Raw genomic sequence first — 21,564 nt, forward strand, 5'->3', positions numbered from 1 at the left:
TGGCGGCCTTGCCACATGGCCAGTTTCCATTTATTCATTAACTCATTGGACTGTCGCCGCTGTGGCGCTAGTCGTTGTGGCCACTGCCAGTCATTACACATATTTCTTCGTATTTTGGAACATTTGATTACCCAGTCTTCTTTACTATTATTTGCCAATAGCAAAATTCGAATTGTTTATTTTTTGAAAGCTGTTGCGTGCAGAAATTTCAGTAATTTATAAAAAACAAGGAATATAAATTGTGTTGCGGCAAAAGTTTCAAAATTTACTGAAAAATCTACGTGTTTTGATGTGAAAAGACACTGTTAAATGTAGCGAACCAACACTTCCACATGTTCGGGCTAATATCGCCGTGCTTAGCGCTACTATGTAGTCATATACATATATAGTAAAGATTTCATAAAATCGAGTTTACGCCTACTTTGCTTGCTTGCTTTGTTCCGCAGTTTGGGGATATTAAAACCAATCAATGGCAACACTAAACTGTATTCAATTTGGGTTATTGTGTTTGCTGCTGTTGTTGTTACCAATGCGTTTGCTTATTGTTCGAATGCCGTTACTGCACCCACAGTCTATAACTACTTTCTAATGTTGCACAATGAAAGCAGCCTAAACTTGTGTCGGGATTGGGCGTAAAGGGCACTAAAAAGGTCCTGTGCCATTTTTAATTATGCGAACCGCAATTAAACATGAATTTTGTATGATAATGCGTTAAACGTCAGTTACGTTGCGGGTGACACGCATATACAAATTCATATAAGCGCTACAATTTCGTTCGTTTCGAGCATTTATTCAACAAATTTGGGTGGTAACATGGTGAACGCTTCATTGAAACATTATGCCACCAAAGCGGTGGCCTCCGCAAACATTCATTATACATGAGTGTAAGCGATTATGTGAGGAAAAGCGCAGTTTTAGGCGCAATGGGCACTTTCAGCTTTAATGGGGCACTGTACATTCTCTTATATATGAATTAGCGCTGTGTCAAGCCTCATTGTTTTATTTAATTTATAGTAAGTGCACACTTATTTGCTTCTACGTATACATATACCTGTAGGCAACAGCCGCTTGTGTGCGTTGAATATTTTCTGAAAGTTTTATTAGTGGCACATTGAGTGCGGATGTTGATGGACAGCACTTAATAATGCGTCAATAATATAAATTAAAGCCACGCATGGAAACCCGTAAATTAAGATTTGGTGCAACACCTGTTCATGGTAATTTTATAGAGAGAAGACAGTTATTACTATAATCGTTATAATTGTGTCTATTACTGGAAACATAAAATTACAACCACAATAAATTCAAACAGCACATTTCGAAAATATGAAAAAAGGTAAGACAAAAAAATATATTAACACTAGAAAGACGGGAGCTTAGTATAGGTATATTATATATAGCTTGTCGACAATATAGGTATAATATAAGTATATACTACTGTGCCCAAAAAATAAGGTGACATTTGAATTTAAACTGCGCGCGTCGAAGGATTTGGAGAATTATTTTTTTTTAGGTTGGTAGTACTGTCAGTCACATTTATGTCAAATTTCATGTCAAAATATTCATTAGTGTTTGAGATACGTGTCGTTTTGTGAGCTGCTAAAAGTGAGTTTTTCGTTTTTTGCGCTGTCGAAATTTGTTGAGCAAAGAATTTGCATTAAATTTTGTTTACGGAATCAATTTTCTGCTGCAGATACGTTGAGGATGGTGCAGAAAGCCTTTGGTGATGAGGCTATGTCTAAAAAAATGTTTACAAGTGGTATAGTGAGTTCCAAGCCGGCCGTGAACGTGTCGAAGACGAAGAGCGTCCAGGGCGACCATCAACCTCAACCGACGAAGCTCACGTTCAACAAATCAAAGATTTGGTGTTGAAAAACCGTCGATTAACAATTAGAGACCTTGCTGATGAAGTTGGCATATCGAAAGGCTCAGCCAATACCATTTTGAAGGATGTTTTGGGCCTCAAGCGCGTCAAATCTCGACTGGTACCGAAAACATTGAATTTTTTGGAAAAAGGCGTCGCGTTGAAGTGTGTGAAACGATGCTTTCCGACTACCAGGGTGTCATGAAACGCATTATAACTGGCGATGAGACTTGGATCTATGCTTACGACCCCGAATATCGTGCCAAAAAAGAGCCGAGACCAAAAAAATCGCGCCAAAGTCGCTCAAAAATCAAGGTCAAGTTGACTGTTTTCTTCGATTATCGTGGTGTTGTGTTGTGTTGTGCATTATGAATATGCGTCATTTGCGTAACGCTATCCGCCTAAAAAGGCCGGAATTGTGGAAAGACAATTCTTGGTTTTTACACCACGATAATGCACCATCCCATACTGCCCTCATAATTCGTGATCATTTCGCCAAAAACTCAATCCATATCGTTCCGCAAACACCGTATTCACCTGATCTGGCGCCCTGCGACTTCTGATTGTTCAAAAAGCTCAAAAGACCGCTCCGGGGACACCGTTTTTATAGGAGATTCAAGCCGTAGCGAAGTCGGCCTTCAGATCCCGGAAAGTGACTACAACCAGTGTTTCGAAGATTGGAAAATCCGTTGGCATAAGTGCATTGCATCGGGAGGGGATTACTTTGAAGGGGATGAAATTGATTCGGAAGAATAAATAAAGAATTTTCAAAATAAATACAAGTATTATTTTTTGGGTACAGTAGTATATATACTATATTGGAAGTGAAGGAAGGGGACAACAACAATGATTAATTAATCGATTTATATATTGTAGAAAAAGTCAAAATGACTTGCTTAGGCAATCTAGTGTTAACAAAAAAATGTTTGACGAGAGAATAAAAGCTTCGTTTTAGTGAATTATATACCTTAGGATTTTAAGATCTGAATTTTATGACATTTCGAGAATATGCACCAAGAGTTACTTTTAACTTTATGCTTTTTCACGTCATTTTACATACTATATATGTATAATGTTTTATGCTCAGTCAAATTTATTTGCGAATGCCCCCCCTACTTGGCTTTGCAAAGTGGCACAGTTTTTCAGTTGATTGCATTAATAATTGAACAGCGTTTACCTTCAACTCTCAACTAAACTGATTTTTGTGCTATTTTTACATATTCTGTTGCCAATTTGTAGCCTGTTTAGGTCGTACTCCTATTTACTCAACTAGGAAATGACATTCAAAACTCTGTTTAATAAAACTCTGGTATAAGACAAAAAACACACTATGTTCAGGCATAATATGAACATACTTGGCTGCCAAAGTTATTTGCAGAAGCTTTTAATAAATCATAAATCAGTGGATAATTAGCAGCCACGCCAGGCTTAGGTTAATATGATAAAAATGTGTAAACGTTGCTGTTTAAATACGCGATTGCAGTCTGACCTAATTTTATAGAACCCTTTAATAATACATTTTATTTAAATTGAGTTTTCAGCTGAAAATAGTATGCCTTACAGTGAATAAAAAAAGAAATAAAACCAATTTTATATGATTTTCGTGATCTGCTTGTTACTCATACGCCATGGAGACATGTACCAGAGCTGATTTTGATATTTATTGCAGAAAAATTGAATGCGGGACCTAGTACATTGCATTAGAGTGAATGTATCCCCTCAAGTATTGACTTCTTTATTGTGCGAGTGCATTTTATGTGCCGCGGCTTGAATACTAAGTATTGAATTTGCTTTCAGCGGAGAGCAGCAGCATGCGAAACCATTCTATGAATGTATGTGTGCCTTTTGTTAGTGCTCTTTTTCACTCTGTCCCGCGATGAAATTCAAATTTAAATCAAATCACAACGACGCACGACCGTCGTAAGATCTTACCACAATGGAATCTTCAAATATTGCCTCGCGTATGAATAAAGATGAAGATAATAAAAATGAATTTTCCGTACTTAAACACAGAGTCCAAATCAAAATTTTTTTTCTGAATTTGTATATGAATGTATAAGCTCTTTTCAAAATAAATTTTCACTAAAATTGCTACACTTTTGATCCCACAAATTTGCTGCTATGTATCACGTAAGACTTAGTTGCAGGTCTTCGTACACTAAGCTCTATTTTCTGATATAATCACTCAAACACACATACCTACATGCGTTTGCATGTATGTAGTACATATTTGTCTAGTATGATCTGCTCGCTTTTCTCGCCTCTGTGTAGCGCTGTCCGCAGCGAAATCGCATTAAAAATGCATATTGCGCAAAGTGGAAAGTCGGGTAGTGAACACAGCGAAACCAACTATGTTCTAGCTTACAAATATACAAGTCCAAAACTATACAAATACAGAACATATGCTCTTGAATATTACGAGTATTTACGCAAAAGAAAGTAAAAATAACATTCGGAAATTTAAAGACGTGCGCATTCATTGTTGCAGGAAAAATAGTGACAGCGTAAGTGCCTTGAAATATGCGTTTTCTTTCGCGAAATTTTTTCACATCTTGTTGTTAAGTAAAATTAGTATAAAAACTAAAACCTTGGTGGTTATTGTTGCTTTGAATGACGGTTATAGGAAGCAACCGCTATTCGTATTTCGCTTTTTAGTTTTCCCATTCCTTTTGTTGCATTAAATAAAGCACAATGTTAGCGAGTCGTAAAGCGTGTACATGCGATTCCCATTAAAATATTAAAAGGCGGAATTGCTAATGCGAAAATTAAACTGTTGCGGCAAAAGATACGTATTTTGTTGCTTTCTTTGTAAGAATTCTTAAATTTCTAACAGTAAAAAACAATTTAACAGAATCTGACAGCTCAATTCAGATCTTGTTCTTACCGAGATGTGCTTATATTGTAGTCGAAAAAGTCTTTTCGTATTTTGTCCATAGATATCGTTGCAGTTACATATCTCCAGTACTACCAATCACAATGTGTCATACCATATAGTATAGTAAAGGTGAGATTTTAGACTTCATTAAAAAAATTATATTCGGAGAAGTTGAAAAAAGTTACAGTTGTTCAAAAATCAGTATGAAAAAATGTAGCACAACAATGTTTCGCTCGCTTCCGTTCTGGAAATTTCGAAATTTTGATTTACACTGATGGAATAATGGTTCTAGCGGAAAAATGGCAAAATCTGGTCGGCAAATTGGTGTACATTTCTTTATTTATTTATTAGTATAAATAAAAAATAATAAGTTGAAGATTGATTAGAAATGCAAAAAGGCTTTTTCGACTACCCAATATATCCGAATGACATATCTCCCATATAACCGATTTTTCAAATTTTTAAATTTCAACTTAAAAATCGCTGGCTTTAAATCGCTTTTAGACCCAATGTCTCTTAAGCAAAGTTGTATGGAGTGAACCGCAGAGAACAGACGATAAAAAAATCCACTCGTTCAAATATACATATTTGTATTAATATTGAACGTATTGAGTGCATAGCAAACTTTTATTCGTGCGGAAATTACTATAACCAGCCAACTCCACCTTGCCACGCAAACACACACACACACCTATTCAGAATAGGTGGTTTGAAGTGAGCGTGCAACAAGCGTGAAGGACGTGAATACGTCAAGAACCATCGACTTATTTATGAATTTATGTACATACGTATGTGCGCATAAATAAATAAATATTTTCATTTCATTTCCGTGAGCATTTCAATAAAATCGGATCCAAAAGCTAACCGCAAAAAGGCTATTTGAAAAACGCTGAAATGTTAAAAGGAAATAGACTGCGCTAAAGTGTCGAGTGTGTGCGTGTGTGTTTTATTCTGTCAAAAGCACCTACACGGAATTCATGATGCACTGACACTTGCCGCCGCTACTAGGCACATTTAATTTGAAAGGGCTGCATGGCTAATGCGAAGGCGCTTACTAACAGCTGCTTCAAATAGGCCAACTAAAGGTCTATTAATTCGAAAAATTTATTTTTCCAGTTACAACACCTACGCCAATCGTAATTGCTGTGCACAGAGCCACGCGCGCGAAGCAGAAGTACGTGTATGTTCAACACATATGCCATTTACGACGCCCTACGATGACACTTCAATCCGTACCACACCGCTGTTACAGTCACACCTGAGCCACCACACAAATCCAAGCACAAATAATTTCTGTAATCTAGCTGTAACTCCTACAAAAGGCATGCATTCAAAGGCTTAGAGCTCTTGCCGACGTACCGCGGCAACTGCAACGGCACGGCCAGCCAGCTATTTATGTCAGTTGTGTCGCACTGCCGATGAGTTATGACTTTTCATTCATGTGTGGCATGCCACATTTATAATGTAAGTACATTACAAAAACAAAAACAAAAATACATAAAAAGAAAGAGTGAAATGGATTTTTTTAATTGTGTCACGTTGCAGGCGGCAAAACACTGTGCAGTGCAGGTGAAAGCACACAGCTGCTTAAATGGGGTCACTGGCTTACATTTAAGCCTTGGCATGTGCATCCAGTCATTGTTCTTGGTATCGTGTTTTTTTCGCAATTTTCGCTCAAACGGTTCTACACACAGCACCAAAGCGTATGCTGCACCTTTGAGCAGCTGTATCGTGACTCCTGCGTCCCCGTAAACGCGCAGATAGTGCCGCTTCCATGCGCTTTTAATGTGCCAGAAATCTGTGCCGCCAGCTATTTACTCTGCTTTTTCCTGAACAAGCAGCAAACCATTTAAGCTTAATGCGGCGTACTGTTGTTTTGTGCTGCATACAATAACAACAGTCAGAGTGAGCCACAGCTACACATAACTGGGTTTATTCGCACAACGCATTTCACATATTGAAGATGGGGAAAAAGGGGAACGGGGAGTATTACCGAGGGAAATAGCACTGGCTTTGTGGTAGATTCGTATTTGTTGTTGTGTTGTGTTGCAGTTGCAGCCACTTGGTGGGATTTGCTCAAAGCCCTTAATCAGTTTTCCAAGGGTTTTTGTATGCTTTGGGAATGTCACGTATACGCCATGGGACCCAAACTGCGCGCCCTCGTTGGTTCTGCAGTGCAATTGCATTGTGGCATTGCTGCACGGGTTGACAGAGATTTTTTGTGATCAACGTGGGGTTTCTAAAAACAAATTGTAATGGAATTTAGAGAATAATGCAGCGATTTTTCGGATTTCAGAGCGAAAATTAAAAAGGAATGAAAACTACACTGCCCAGAAGCATAAATTACCATTTGGTAACAATTTATACAAGGTTCTACAATTATTTCTAATTTAAGGTTAATTGGAGAGGTGTCAAAGCGTGTACATGCTTTCCACACTTTCACGTGAAGCTGTCAAATTTGCACGAAGAAATAATTTATTATTTGTAATTGTATGGCAGCGCTCACTTACTTCCCGCAGCGCTGCGGAAGTGCCAGTTGCAACACTGAGTGCTATGGCGAACCGACAGTAGCTGGCGTTGTGCCAAAGAAACGCTTCAACTGACTAATGCACCAAATTATGGTATAACTTTAGCTATACCTACAAATAACTGAGCACATGAACTGTGCTGAAATAACATATTTCCGTAATTTTCACAATTCCACCGCTCGTGGGTCACTCGAACTATTCACAATCGTCAACAGGAACGATTATATTAATTAAACCTTTACGCTGGGCAGGAAATGAGAAATGTAGAAAAGTTTCCGGTAGTGTTCATCACCCCGGTTATATATGTTCATAAATACATATTTATTATAAATTAGTACATTTGAAAAGAAATGTGTGGCGGAAGGACTAACAACAAATCCACGGCATTAGACGAAAAGTATGGGTGGATATGTGTGTCTGCAGGGAGAGAATTATAATGTGAATTAAGTGGGTATTCTAGTCGAGAGGTATGCATTTTAGGTAATTTTTAATGTGTCGTAAAATAGGCAATTAATATTTTTGGTATCAATTTTTATTAGTTATTTATTAATATGAGAACAATACAGAAAATAATCAAAAAATAAAAAAAATAAAAAATTAGCAGCTGATGAAGTGTGGATTTCCTTAGCAATAGGTCTCCTAGCAATTTGATACCCAAAAAAATATTAATCTAGAATAATGTCAAAATGTCAGGAATTACGGAAAAGTTGAAAAAAAAATAGTAATCACAAAATGGTGGCTGCCTACAAAAATAATTAAATATGAGGACATGGCTAGTTTTAGACATAAAAAAGTCTATAAGGAAGACCCTGTAAAAATTTCAGGTAAATCGGTGCGGTAGAACCTGAGAAATCGTGGGTTTCGTTTTGAAAATGTCACTCTCGAGAAAAACGTGTTTAAATTTTCGCTATATGGTCCAACTAATTTGGATGCCGGCTCAGCAAAATACTAAATCTCCTAAAATAATTTGAATTTTAAAAAATCTGCTTGTAGACATATTTTTGAAAAGTTCAATTTTGAAAATAAAAAAAAAATATTTTTTTTATTATGAGATCAGCATACCCCCTCAATTTACGAATTTTCGTTTTATAAATGAGAAGTTTACGTTTTAAGTGGATCTAGCAAATTATTTTCTACAAAGTAGTATTTATCTATGCGCACATTTATTTCATTAACAAGTAACTACGAGAACGAAGATGTCATAACATTTTTTTACGGAACACATCCCAAGTTTACAAGTATGTCTGAGCGTCAAAATTATATGACAATAAACTTAATTTAATTCCAAACAAGTAAGTTTGCCTTGCGAAATATCTACAAACATACACTCGGTTCCAACAGCTCAGATGTATTTGATGAGGTAACTATGCCGTTGCTGTTCTTTCGCCACAATTTGTCTGTTACCTTCCAGTAGATAAAAGTCATTTGGCAAACTTTCCAACAACGTTGCCAGTTGCCACAAGTGAAAGTTTATAGTTTCATACACACTCGCACGCAATTTACGGAGAGCAAAGAGAAAAAATTTTAAAATAATATGACGCACACGTTTAAATATACCGTTTAGCATTGCAAAAGTATGTGTCTTCAGCATTTTCTTCGTTAACAATACAGTTTTTTTCAGTCACAAATATAAACGCTAGTTAATGCAGTAAACTCGCAAACGTGCAGCGAATAAGCGGAATCTTGAGTATTTTTCTTCCAAAATTTATTCAACATGATTGGTGTACGCTTTACAAATGGTTTTAGTTATGCACGAGTATTGTAAACCGTTAAGAGCGAACGTTAGTTATGCGACCTAATGAGTTTGGTGACTTCAAGGTCAAATCTACAGCTGAACCATCGATCGAACCGCCAAATCCAAGCGGCAACCACAAATTTCAAATTTAACGACGATCCATTAGTTTCCTTTATAGCTCACTCTTTCTATTACTACTAACTTTTTGCATGCACTTAGTTGATTATCTGGTCTGGTCTTTTACGAGGCGTTTATTTCTTGCTTCCTCAAGCGAGTGAATGACTAACAATTTGCCTAACGAAAGCGCAAATCATGTAATAAATATGGAAAACAATGACGAAACATTGGAATACGCGTCAATGGGCACCGTAAACCACCGAAGCTGGTGTCAGTGCCTCTCTTTTACTGCATCAGTGTCGAAGAATTTCGTGTTGGTCAAAACGGATATGGCACACACAAGTTTCTCTTGCTGCTTTCTTCTTTCTGCTTGCACAGTCGAAGCGCATATTCGGCGGCTATTTTTGAACTTCTAGCAAACACGCAAAACCTAAAGGCCACATTCTTTTATGGTTTGAAAGTTGCAAAATGAAAGCTAAAAGTAACTTTCGCAATTCACTCAAGTTAAAACGTTGCATTACAAAATTTAATATAAATAGAGCGGCGCTTGAGGGCAAACAGGCGCAGTCGGAAGTGACGGTCATTATTTAACAGTTAAAAAGTTCAGAAATGTCCGTGGGTGGAACTTTGAATACGGTTAAATGCAAAATGTTTGCAGTGCAACCTTCATTAAACGCGACGCCTGGCAAATTCCAAGGGATTTCAATTTAGTTGTGGTTGATAGCTACAGGAGGCGTTAACGCTACGACAACCATCATTATCTTAACATAGTTATACTCGTCGAAGACACTTTGTTGAAAAATGAAACTCCAATGTGGTGCTGAAAGCTTTCGAACAACAAAGTAGAAATTAAAATGACGTTGATTTTTCTGAGTGCATCACTACACTGAAGAGCAATATTTGCGGCAAGTATTGTCTTTACATAAGACACAATCGCATAGACATCGCATCATCCCTACAATGTCTACTTAAGTTGCGAATATTATACTTTAATATTGGTAGTCGAAAAAGTCTTTTCGTATTTTGTCAATAGATGTCGTTGCATTGTGTCATACCATATAGGGTTGGAAAGCTGAAATTTTAAACTTCATTTAATCAAAAAACATATTAAATTCTGGGAAGTTCATACAGCTGTTCAAAAATGAGTGAAAGTAATGAAGAAATTCGCTATATTTTGAAATTTTTGTATAAAAAAGGGAAGAATGTCACAATGAAATGGAACCAATTCTGAAGCGAATGGTAACAGGAGACGTCTGTGGATCAAATACGATAATAATATGCGAAAAACATCATGGTCCAAGCGTGGTGAAGCTCAACAAATGGTCGCAAAGCCAGGATTGACGCCTCGAAAGCTTATGCTGAGTGTTTAGTGGGATTGGAAAGGAATCATCCACTATGAGCTGCTCCAGCCTGGTCGAACGATTAACGATTTTACTGTCAACAATTGAAGCAAGCAATCGAAAAAAATGGCCAGAACTGATCAACAGAAAGAGCTTCTTCTTCCATCAGGACATTAAAGTTCATTATAAATAAAAAAAAAATAAGTTGAAGTTTGATTAGAAATACAAAAAGACTTTTTCGACTACCCAATATAATTCAGCTTTGCAGTTGCCTTCAAGTGTTGTATTATGGAAAATGGCATTTGGGCGACCTCTTAACTTCACTATCTTTAATTACGAACAACCTTTAGTTTTTGTAAGCTCGTAAACATGTTGTACATACAAATGTCCTTATGGTTTCGACTGTAAATTTTTGAGAGTTTGTGCGGCAGTGTGCTTAGTCATTTTCCTACAGTTTATACGTTGAACATAAAAGGTGTGCCTCATCTTGTATGGGCATAGCCTGACACATAAACACTCGCAATGGGACCAACCGCACTAAACGACAAACATAAATATTTTTTATTTCATGAAACGCCTAACTTTTGCACAATTTCGTGTTACTTTCGTTACTTTATCTTTCTGGAATACAACCTGACATTAAAATAAAGTGAAATTACGCCATTTCATTGGACAGTTGGCGAATTATGATCCCACTAGTATTTTTGACTGGCGGAAAGAACCGTTTGAGTAGTTTTACCACAACGCGCAATGCCGAGTAAGAGCCCAGTGTTTCAAAATGGGGTTAACTTGAAGATAATCAATGGGAAAGTGTGGTCCATAAACTACCTTTTAATGTGTTATATTCACGAAATAATTGATATTTGAATTCGAGGAGCAAAATTAAAATAAATTACTTTATGTATTTGCTACAGTTTATAGAAGTAGGTTATGTTAGGCTGGTCTTTAGTAGTAACTGGTCCTTAGCAGTAACAATGGAAGCTTTATCAATCTATGCTTGTTTAGTTGAAAATTTATTTATTTTTAAAATAAAACCTTCGATCTTCATACTAAAAATTGCAATTAAAATTTTGATTACTGCTTAGAGTTGGGTGGCTTAAATTTACGTATACAAAAGTTTGAAATTTTAACACAAAACAAGAAAGTGAACTTGCGTGCATACCACACTTAATTGATGGCCGTGTGTCCCGGTGGCATTAGCGATGTGTCGATGTGTGAACACGCGAATTCCGTCGCTGAGCAACTTGGTTATTTCAATTTAATTTATTGTAACAAAAAATCTTGAGAAAAAAATCGGAAGCGATTGCGTGAAGTTGTCGAGAAATTATTGCGTGTGCAAAAACAGAGTATATGCAGGAATGTTTGACACCTTCTCACGCCCTAATTTCCTGCGCTCATTTAATGTCCCGCACCTGTTTAATTTTAACTAAATTTATTTCGCTATCGTTAGGATATAATCGACGTAGGTAAGCCTAGGTCAAAAAAGTTCTCTATATTCCCGGGAATTTCCAAACGCTACACGCTGGCCAATCACAATTAAATATGTCCCCAACTCAGCCCTATCTACTACATCGTTCACTTTCACTTAGTACATAGATTTACAGGTTTTTGTGTTTCTAGTCTGCAGGCGACTAGAAATAAAAGTTGAATAAACAGAACTTCAGTACAACAAAAAATCCGACAGACGTGCGAGAAAACTTTGCTGGCTGCTGCCATTGATTGACAATTTTGCGGTTTTTTGCTTGCTTCGTGTAGTACAGACACACTTTTTCACTTGTGTGCTTGCCGCCACAAACAATGTATTTATGTAGTTTTGTTATCGGTTTAAGTATCGCATTTCGCTGCCTGCACTTGGGAACTGGTGCGCTTGGCGCCTATTTGCAACTGGCGGGGACAAAAAATACGCACACGTCAGGACACTATGTAAGGCTTAGCTAAGGATTTGATTGATTGCTCAACCGCGTCTGATTGGTTGCTCGGTCAATTTGTCGACTCGTCCGGTGCTCACTGCAACTACACACATCTTACAAAGCAAAGGATTGGTTCATGGTTGCTGACAACACTTATATTTGTGGCGATTTGCATTGGCAACAACGGGAGCATGTAAGCCTTTGTATACATACCACAATAACACACAACTAGGAATGTATACTACAAAGCAATCGAGCATATTTTCAGGCGTGCACAGGTTATATCACTCGTACGCCCGGAATGACCTCGTTGTAAACACGGAAATGTGTAAATTGTGGCAAATTGCAATTAATTTCCCATTAAAGGGCGTCGGGTCAAATAAAACCCGATGACCGGTAGCACGTAAAGAAGAATTTTGAAGCTTTTAGTTAACTGTTAACTGAGCTGCATTCATACATTTATGAAAAACGATGAACTGCTTACTAGTTAAATACATGGAATTAATAGAAAATTAAGTTTTCCGTTAACTACTTTTAGACACAAAGCGGTGAAGAAAAACAGCTCAATCAGCTAATCATACAAAATAAGAGCATAGCAATTATGTATACTAAGGAATAGCTTGTTGTTTAAGGAGAGCAGTAGAAAAGTAGCACCCGGAAATATTGAAGCAAAATACACTCGAAAAATTAATGCGAAAAAGTTTAAAAAAATTCAAATTTTCCTTACTGATGAAGAATTAATAAATTCAATTCCATAAATATTTCTTGCCATGTGACTGATTGTTTGTTTTCATATTTCTGCGTGTGCAATTTGCATTCTCGATTCCAATAAAAGTTCAATATTCCTGCTTTTGTGCTTTTGCAACGCAGACACACAAACTAAAACAATTCACAAATAAATGGACGTGGTTAAAGACAAAGGGGCCTGAACTAGAGTAAATCGATCAAAGTTAAGCGCTGAAATGAAGTAAGAAAACAATAGCGGAAAGTTGTAAGAAAGCGAAAAAATCGACAAATCAGTGGAAGTAAGCTGTCGCCAAATTAAAATCGATTACCGCCGCGCATGACGAACCACCCTCGCACATAAATTTTGAAGCTGACCGCTTATGATATAGGAGTCACTGCATTACATTTGTTGTTGAGAATGTCGAACAGTTTCTGTACACTTTTTGTTATAATTTGATGGCAGAACCATAAAATGCAGCATGCCTTTTACATGCAATTCTCAATTTCGTATTTAGTTTAGCTATAAACACATTTCGTTCGTGAACAATGCAGCCAATACACAGTCCGTTGACACAAATTCGAGACCAATTGTTGTAAGTTGGAAAGTTTATTGTATTGAAATCAGGAAAACAGACCAACAAAAAAATAAAAATGTACAATTAATGATAGAGTATCTTTGCTGAGTTGTTATCGGCTTAAAAACGAGAATTTCAAATGAAAATGCATAATTTTGAAAAAGACTTCGGTAGGAACTCTTAAAACTTTCTCCGATAAATACACGAGGATAATACGCCAGTTGGAGAGGAAACTAGGAAACACATAGAGGGTAGGCGCTTGTGCCGGTAAGCAATGCTATGCAATTAAAATTAGTTTAAATTAAACGCGAACTTCGCCAATGTTAAGGTGAAACACATTCGGCTAAATAACTCTAAATCAAAAACGTTCACTTTGGTTGCACCGAAGCTCTTATACCTTTCAAAAATAAGGATTCCTTACAAGTACTGGATTTCAACCAGTCAGTTCGTAAGGCCTTAGACAATAACCCATGCCAAATTTCGTGAAGATATCTCGACAAATGAAAACGCTTTTACAAGAACTTATTTCCGCTCGCCTTATAAATTGAGGAAGCTATAAGCTATAGTTATCCGATATCGGTTCCGACAAATGAGCAGCTTTTTATTGGAGAAAAGGACGTGTGCAATGTGTTCGATGTCTCAAAAACTAATATGCGTATGTACAGACAGACGGACGGACGGAAGTTTTTTAGGGATCATAAAAATTTGTTTATCGGTTTTTGAGATTTGCGAATGAAGTTCAATACGTAGGTGCATTTTGATATTCCCTTGAATAGGTAAAAGTTGTTCAAAATGATTCGTAGAACATTTCTCGCATACTACTGTGAGCAAAAAATAGTAAGACTTTTTAATTTAAATTTCACGCGAAAACCCATTCGTCGAAATATTTTTTCTAGGTTCGTACGACTGTCAGTAGCATCTGCGCCAAACATCATTACTGTTTACATCAAGTGTATTAGGCGATTTTTACGATGAGTGAAATTATGCAACAAAGAAGTTCCATTAAACTTTGCGTGCGGAGTCGAATTTCTGATGGCGTACATTCAGAATGTTGGAAAAAGCTTCGGTGATAATTGTTTACATTAAGAATTTTAAAATTATGATCAAAGTCTTACTATTTTTTGTCTTGGCGATTTTATGGAAAAAATTCGACACGCTCTATAATATATATATGTACATACATATGTAAAACCTTTTGTACTCACTTTTTCGTCACTTTGCTCATGTCATAAATTCGGTGGTTGTCCGTTTTCATAAACTGCTCGGCGCTGCATGCATTTTTTCTCTTTTTGGATTTTGCATTGAAATATACGTATTTTTTGTTGTTGCTGTAGAGTAAGGGGTGTTGATGCTGATGGAACGTTATGCTGTCAGCCACTTTGCAACACACTTAACAGCCAATCGCTGACGCAAAATATTGCCTCATACGAAGTCCCACGCACACACACCCTTCTGACGTCGACAAGTGGTCTTGTACTAGTTCATATGTACCATAATATGGCGGAAATTGTTCTTGCTTACTCCCAGCCACTTGTAACTGTTGTAGTAGTTGCTTTTGGTTTATTTTCGTCATTGTGTGTGGAATTGCACTGTCACTGTTAACGTTGCTGATAGTTTCTTGGCAGCAATTTTCGTTTACTGTTTCTTGAGCAAAACAATTTTTTTCTTTTCTTTCTGCATTCCGGCATTTTTTGTTGCTTGATAGGATAGTTTGTGGGTGTCGGCGAAGGTTATCGGATGAAGGAGCTGACTTGAATTTATGGTCTTTTCACTTGGCAGTGATTAGGTGGCGAGATAAAGTCTCGCATTACAAATTCTTGTCTATAAAGCGGAAGAATTCAGTTGCAATTTCAGTTCGCTCGCCTCACAGCAACAAGACGGATGAGACAGATTAGCTGCTTGCTTTTTGGTTGAAGTACTGAAATGAAAAATATTAAAAAATATCATATTAATAAAGTAAAGTAAACGTTTTGCACACAGCTAAGTAGTAAAATATTTACTTTTATCATTATGTGTATCTCTTATACATAAATGGATATGTTCCCTTTGAAAATCAAAATGAATTTTTATACTAATATTACCCCTCATCTACTCTTTACAGACGCAGCGAGTTTTTAGGATGCATGTCATTTCCACTACACACATTGCTGCAGCAACCTGTTAATGGATTCTATAAACTGCAATCGCAGGCATGTCTGAATAGACCACAGTCGCCAATATTATTGCAGTATCCGGCCGGAGTTGCACACCCAGCGCAGGTCCACAGCCAGGCTCATCAAACCCCTAGCCCAACGTCACGGAATAACCAGATTCCTAATAGCAACGATAAATTCATTCACTTAAATCCCCACTCGCAGCCCCAGACAGCTGTGCCAGAGACAAGTGTCGCCAACGGTATACGCACAATGACATCAACGCTGACAAGACAGAAAAGCGAAGAGGATGTCATGAGCATCGACAGCATGGCTCAGGCGACAGCTGGCAACAATATCGAGCATCCAATGACACTGAGCCGGAAGGCTTTGCATCAGCGTGATGCCGATGAGAATCTGTTTTTACGTTTCCTCGAGTTGGACCCACCCACAGATACAGCTGCGCCTACAAATGCCACCAGTGCCACACCATCCGCTTCTGGCGGACGTCGTCTGTCCGCTACTAGTAAATCCGTCGGTCGTACACCATTCACTATGACTAAAAAACTGACGCGTACCGCTGAGCGTGGCTTCGGATTTTCCATTGTGTGGACACATCCGCCGCGTGTCGAAAAGATTGAACCAGGGCTCTCAGCTGATCGGGCCGGCATACAGCCGGGCGACTATGTGATCTTTGTAGACAAACAAAATGTAGTAACCATGCCAGAAGCGGATGTGCTCAACTTAATACGTTCACAAGGTTCTACGCTGACGCTAGAGGTTTTTAGACGAACCGGACCCGCCGGAGGTGTAGGACTCGGCTCTATGCCACCTGCGCTCAGTGTTAGCAGCCGCGGCCATCCACCTGCACCGGTAATGAATGGAAAAGCCACACCAAATACGCGTTTAGCTAGTACCGCAAGCGATGAGCAGCAGTCAGTTACTGGTGGTCCAACGCTTTCATCACGCCGTGTCGGCGTGCCGACTGCGGCACCAACAATAACTGCAGGACCATCAGCAACATTTGCTGTCACGAACGTACGTCCGTCCACAGCCTGTTCCGGCGGCACTACCTCGTCCATTGAGGCGGCGAAGCGGCGACTGCACCTACCGCAGGTTACGTTCAGCAAGGAGGTAGGAAAAGGTGTCATTGTATAAGCCTGTCTTCGGGCATGCTTTGGAAGGGTTAAGAAAAAGACTAGTGCCAAAATATTGTGAACGAATTTATATGTTTAAGTTTGGGGTCGAATAAGTTTTTGCCGTTTTCACTTAATAATTTTACTCATTAGTGATTATTTATTTGTATGTTTTGTTTTTATAATATTTAATTTGAAAATATGTGTAAAAGCACAAAGTTGCCTCAACTGACGCTCCCAACCGAGTGAAAATGTCAGCGCTTTAGAAGAGTTAAGCCATTTACATTTAAGTTATATTTTTAGATATTAAAACTTGAGCACTCTATAGTCAAATGAGACAAAAAAAAACCAAGTGAATGTTTTTAAGCGGTATACCTCGTAACACAAAATCACGTACCATTTGAATTTTTTAAGTTTTCATTTGTAATCATTATTTTACTCCATACGTTAGCACCAACCAATTGGTAATCACCAAATCTTATAGGATACATATATTTAATTAGATTTTTGTAACCCCAATTTGAAGTTAATTTTAATCAGTCTGTGCTGTTACTTCGCATTTTTTTGCACGCATTGCTGATTTTTATTAGAATTAACTTAACTTTGCGTTTTTGTTTATGTTTATGTTTATTAATCCCATTCGTTGTAAATTTTATGCTGCTATGTTGACAATAAATGCTTATTAAAAATTCATTAAAATATGTTTATTTTCGAAAAAATGTTTTTAGTTTCCCAGATTTAGCTTTGCACATTTCCGTGGTGTAGAAGTCATAGCTTTGCATCATTTCGTTTTTAAAAAGACTAAGCTGTATATATAAACTTTTTTCCCGTCACAGTCTATAGGGCCGATTACAGATAACCGTCGCCGTTTACTGTTGCAACTGATCAGCCGCGAACAGAACTTTATCGCAGCGCTGCACTTCGGCATGCAGCGTTTCGTTCAGCCGTTGCAAGACCGCAAAGATCTCATATCGCCAAATGATCATCGGACACTCTTTCAGAACATTGATGAGCTGTTGCGCATCTCCGAGGATATACTGGAACAACTGTGCAATGATGATCAGGAACCACAAATGAACTTTGCCTCCCGTGTGTATCTTTCCAAAACCACCGCTATTTGTGCGGCCTATAAAAAGTATTGCAATGGCATCAAGCGAGCTGACTGTGTGCTAGTACGTTTGCTTATCGCATAATTTCTTTACATTTTAATATAATATTAACATTTTCCCAGGTGAACAAGTCGCGACAAATGGGCTCGGAGTTCGTTGCCTTCATTACAGAACCACAAGTGCCGCGAAAACGCCCAGATCTTACGATGTTTATTCATAGACCCTTGCAGCATTTTCGTGAAATATTGAAGCTAATGCAACTGCTCGCTTCCAACTGTCACGTTGATACCGAGGAACATAAAAATTTCACTACTGTAATCGCTGAGCTTCAGGCTGCGTATCGCGAAATTACTGTGAGCAGTGGCTTAATGGAGCCGCTTGGCGAAGGCCGGCCTTTGCTCACGTTGCAAGATCTCGAGTCCCGCATGGTCTTCACTAAGTGCAAACCATTCACGCTGGCCGTACAAGGACGCCAATGGATATTTGGTGGCGACCTGTCACGCGTGGAAGGCCGCTCCGTGAAACCCTACTGGACCTTGCTCTTTAGTGATATCATCGTGTTTGCAAAGGTCAGCCGAGACCGCGTCTTATTCATAACCGAGGAGCCTATTCCAATTGCGAATATTGTAGATTCCTGTTTTCATATGCGTAAAAAAAGTTAGTCTGAATTCAACATCCAATCGAGAGCAATTATTAATAAATTTTCATTTGTACCGCAGCCACAGAGTTCCGTCTTACAGTCGATCCGAACGGGCGTTTGGCCGAGAGCCCAACCGGCTATTGTGCACCGGATCTTACTCGCACACCCAAGAAAAGTGCTCGTCGAAAGAGTCTTCTGCTGCGAGCGCCCTCTTTAGAGCTAAAAGCTGTCTGGCAGAACCTCTTACAACGTCAAATGTGGGTTATTTTTCAAAGTTGTTTGAAATTTCTACATTAATTATAATTATTTGCAGTTTTTTGGTAAATGCCGCCCTTGGATCGACGCCGCTCTCAAGTCCACTAGATTCTCCCGATGTGCTTAATACTCTAGTGCCACTTAGTGATATCGGAATTGCATCTGCATCCATTGGCTCGATCAAGCACTCATCCATGGACAGCATCAACGCAAAAAACAGTCAGCAACAGGTGCGTTTATTACGTCAGGGTGGCCATTTGGCAACCGGCGATTCCTATGAAAACTTACAACGTCTCGCCAGCACACTGGTCGCTTCGCGCTGCAGTACACGCATGACCCAAACCACGCGAACTGCTTCCTGTTCCTCCCAAACAGCATCGCCGGCGCGCCACACACTCACAGGTTGTCTTGGGGGTCACGGTGGTGGTATTGCTGGGCTTAGTGGTCTCACAGACAGTGCACCTTCGCTGCGCTCATTAACATTAACGCGACGCCATTTAGTTGCCCAGCAGCTGGATGCGCGACCTTTGGCAGCTGCTCGTGCATACAACTCAAGCGCAAATAACTCCAGTACTTGGCTCAGCTTAAGTGGCAGCAGCCTGAACACACAAACGTTATGTTCCGGAGAGCATTTGCCCACTTGCAAGTGTCTCACCGCTATCCCAGAGGCAGCATGTGAGCCCGCCGCTGCCGATACAAAACATGACATCGACACATTTTTCTTGCAACAACGTTGCGCTGACGGAGGTGAACGACTGCTTTTAATCGACGGACAAGGACGCTATTGTGTAACTACGACGGCCAAGAGTAATGCACGATCTCCTCGACGTAGCGATAGTGCATTGCACACCACTCAAGCGGCAATGTCAACGCCAGCTCGGAGTGTGCGTAGCGTTGTGACAAGCTCTGCAATTGCTACCACCAGTAGACCACCTAAGTTACTAGAGTTTTCGCTTAGCTCAGTGGGACGCTCCTTTATTGACGAAACCGATGTGGCGCGACCAAATGACTCGCAGAACCTCTCACTGACGACTCCCGATACACCCACACCGAATATATCGCCTTCCTCGCAGCCATGCCATTCAGATGCATTCTCTAATGATTTTGTTCCCACTCAAAATATAAAAACACAAGAACACGAAAAAGCCAACAAAGTTGATATTAACACTTGCTCAGATACTGATGTTAATGGGAAAGTAGATAAAGGAGAAGAGCGCAAAAAATCACATGTTGCCAAAGACATACCATTGGCGCAATTTGGTGGATCTTGGGATCTACTCGAGTTGGATATGAACCTTCAGGAAGTGAACATTGATCCTTCCTACGATACTGATGTGGAAGAATGCATATTTATGGGAGATGAACATGAGGTGGACGAAGATGATGAGATCGATGTGAGTGTTGTTGTGGACGATCCATTTGGAGTACTACCGACAAAACCGACGCCTCCAGACTCATTGGATCTGTGATTTGATTTTTGGTTAGAAGGTGCAGGTATTTACGATGAGGACGACGATCTGGACGGTGAGAACAATAGAGACGAGAATGACTTTGATTGTCACATAGAATACCAAGTATTAACTAACTGAAGACCATACAACGTAACAATTTGAGCCAAATGCAAACACATGCCGACTGACATTAGCGACAATGTATAAAACAACTTTTCAATTATACGCTCATTTCCTAGATATATTATTGACATTGAAAACATTTACTATCCATTTCACAAAACTTAAATGGAGCCGCTTATTCCATGGAAACCTCACTACTTCCGCACACCCAAATTCATACTATAGCAAATACATGTATTGCCGTATACCACCGATCCCTCTCAAACACTAATCCGTCGTTTGCTTGCTCTCACTTGCACGCTCCTCAGCCACATTGACTTCGATGCTTCCGCAAAATAAAACCAGAAACATTTAGATATTAGAGTTGATATTGTTTTTGTTGTTTTGCCCTTAGCCCAGGCCAACTACACTTTGACAGATGTGTTGTTGTGGTCAACGCGTGCGCGTAGCGTTGTGCTGTGCGCGACCCCTTACCCCAAAATTATTCAAGTAAGCGAAGCCCAGCGGCTTGTTACCAAAGCTCAGCCGGTTGATTAAAGACAAAATGGATAAATAAGTGCCATACGCTTAGATAGGACATACATACACGAATTCAGTTGAAAAAATTACAACTCATCATTACGGTTGTTTAGTCTTAGAAGACGCAAATAGAGTAATTAAGTTTAAAGTAGATTTCAACAAAGTAGCTTAATTACGTATTGATTTATTTGTTGTTGTTGATATGTGTGTAAACAATAAACTAACCGTTGTACAATGATTTACGCAACATGCCACAAAGAAAGCGGTATGATAACTAGTTACGAGTTTTAGATTCATGTTCCGAAGAGTATGTTCATTACTTTGCTTATATAACGTTTAACCCAAAACACACTACTTATATATGGAACAGTGGAAAATGGAAAATTGTTAATGGCTCAAGAATTGACGCGCACAAAGAGCGAACTAATTATTAGAAATCACCACTGGTGAGGTAGAAGTTATTGATGATATGGTAGTCGACTATTTTATTTAATTCCTTGTATTTGTGAGTAAGTAGTTCAGATATAAT

The 21,564-nt window shown here is 38.7% G+C and overlaps 1 protein-coding gene across 6 annotated transcripts in view; it reads left to right on the forward strand.

Moving 5' to 3' along the window:
* LOC120774869 (serine-rich adhesin for platelets-like) overlaps positions 1-21,564 on the forward strand; it is a 37,075-nt gene that overhangs the window by 2,911 nt on the left and 12,600 nt on the right. For all 6 annotated transcript variants that reach the window (XM_040104700.1, XM_040104701.1, XM_040104702.1 and 3 more), the window contains exons 2-6: positions 15,772-16,936; positions 17,775-18,110; positions 18,170-18,704; positions 18,767-18,944; positions 19,001-19,172. In XM_040104700.1, coding sequence (XP_039960634.1) covers positions 15,772-16,936; positions 17,775-18,110; positions 18,170-18,704; positions 18,767-18,944; positions 19,001-19,172 — 2,386 coding nt within the window. The remainder of the gene's footprint in view (positions 1-15,771; positions 16,937-17,774; positions 18,111-18,169; positions 18,705-18,766; positions 18,945-19,000; positions 19,173-21,564) is intronic.

This window comes from Bactrocera tryoni, chromosome 4 (genome assembly GCF_016617805.1).
Source record: "Bactrocera tryoni isolate S06 chromosome 4, CSIRO_BtryS06_freeze2, whole genome shotgun sequence".
Classification (NCBI taxonomy): domain Eukaryota; kingdom Metazoa; phylum Arthropoda; class Insecta; order Diptera; family Tephritidae; genus Bactrocera; species Bactrocera tryoni.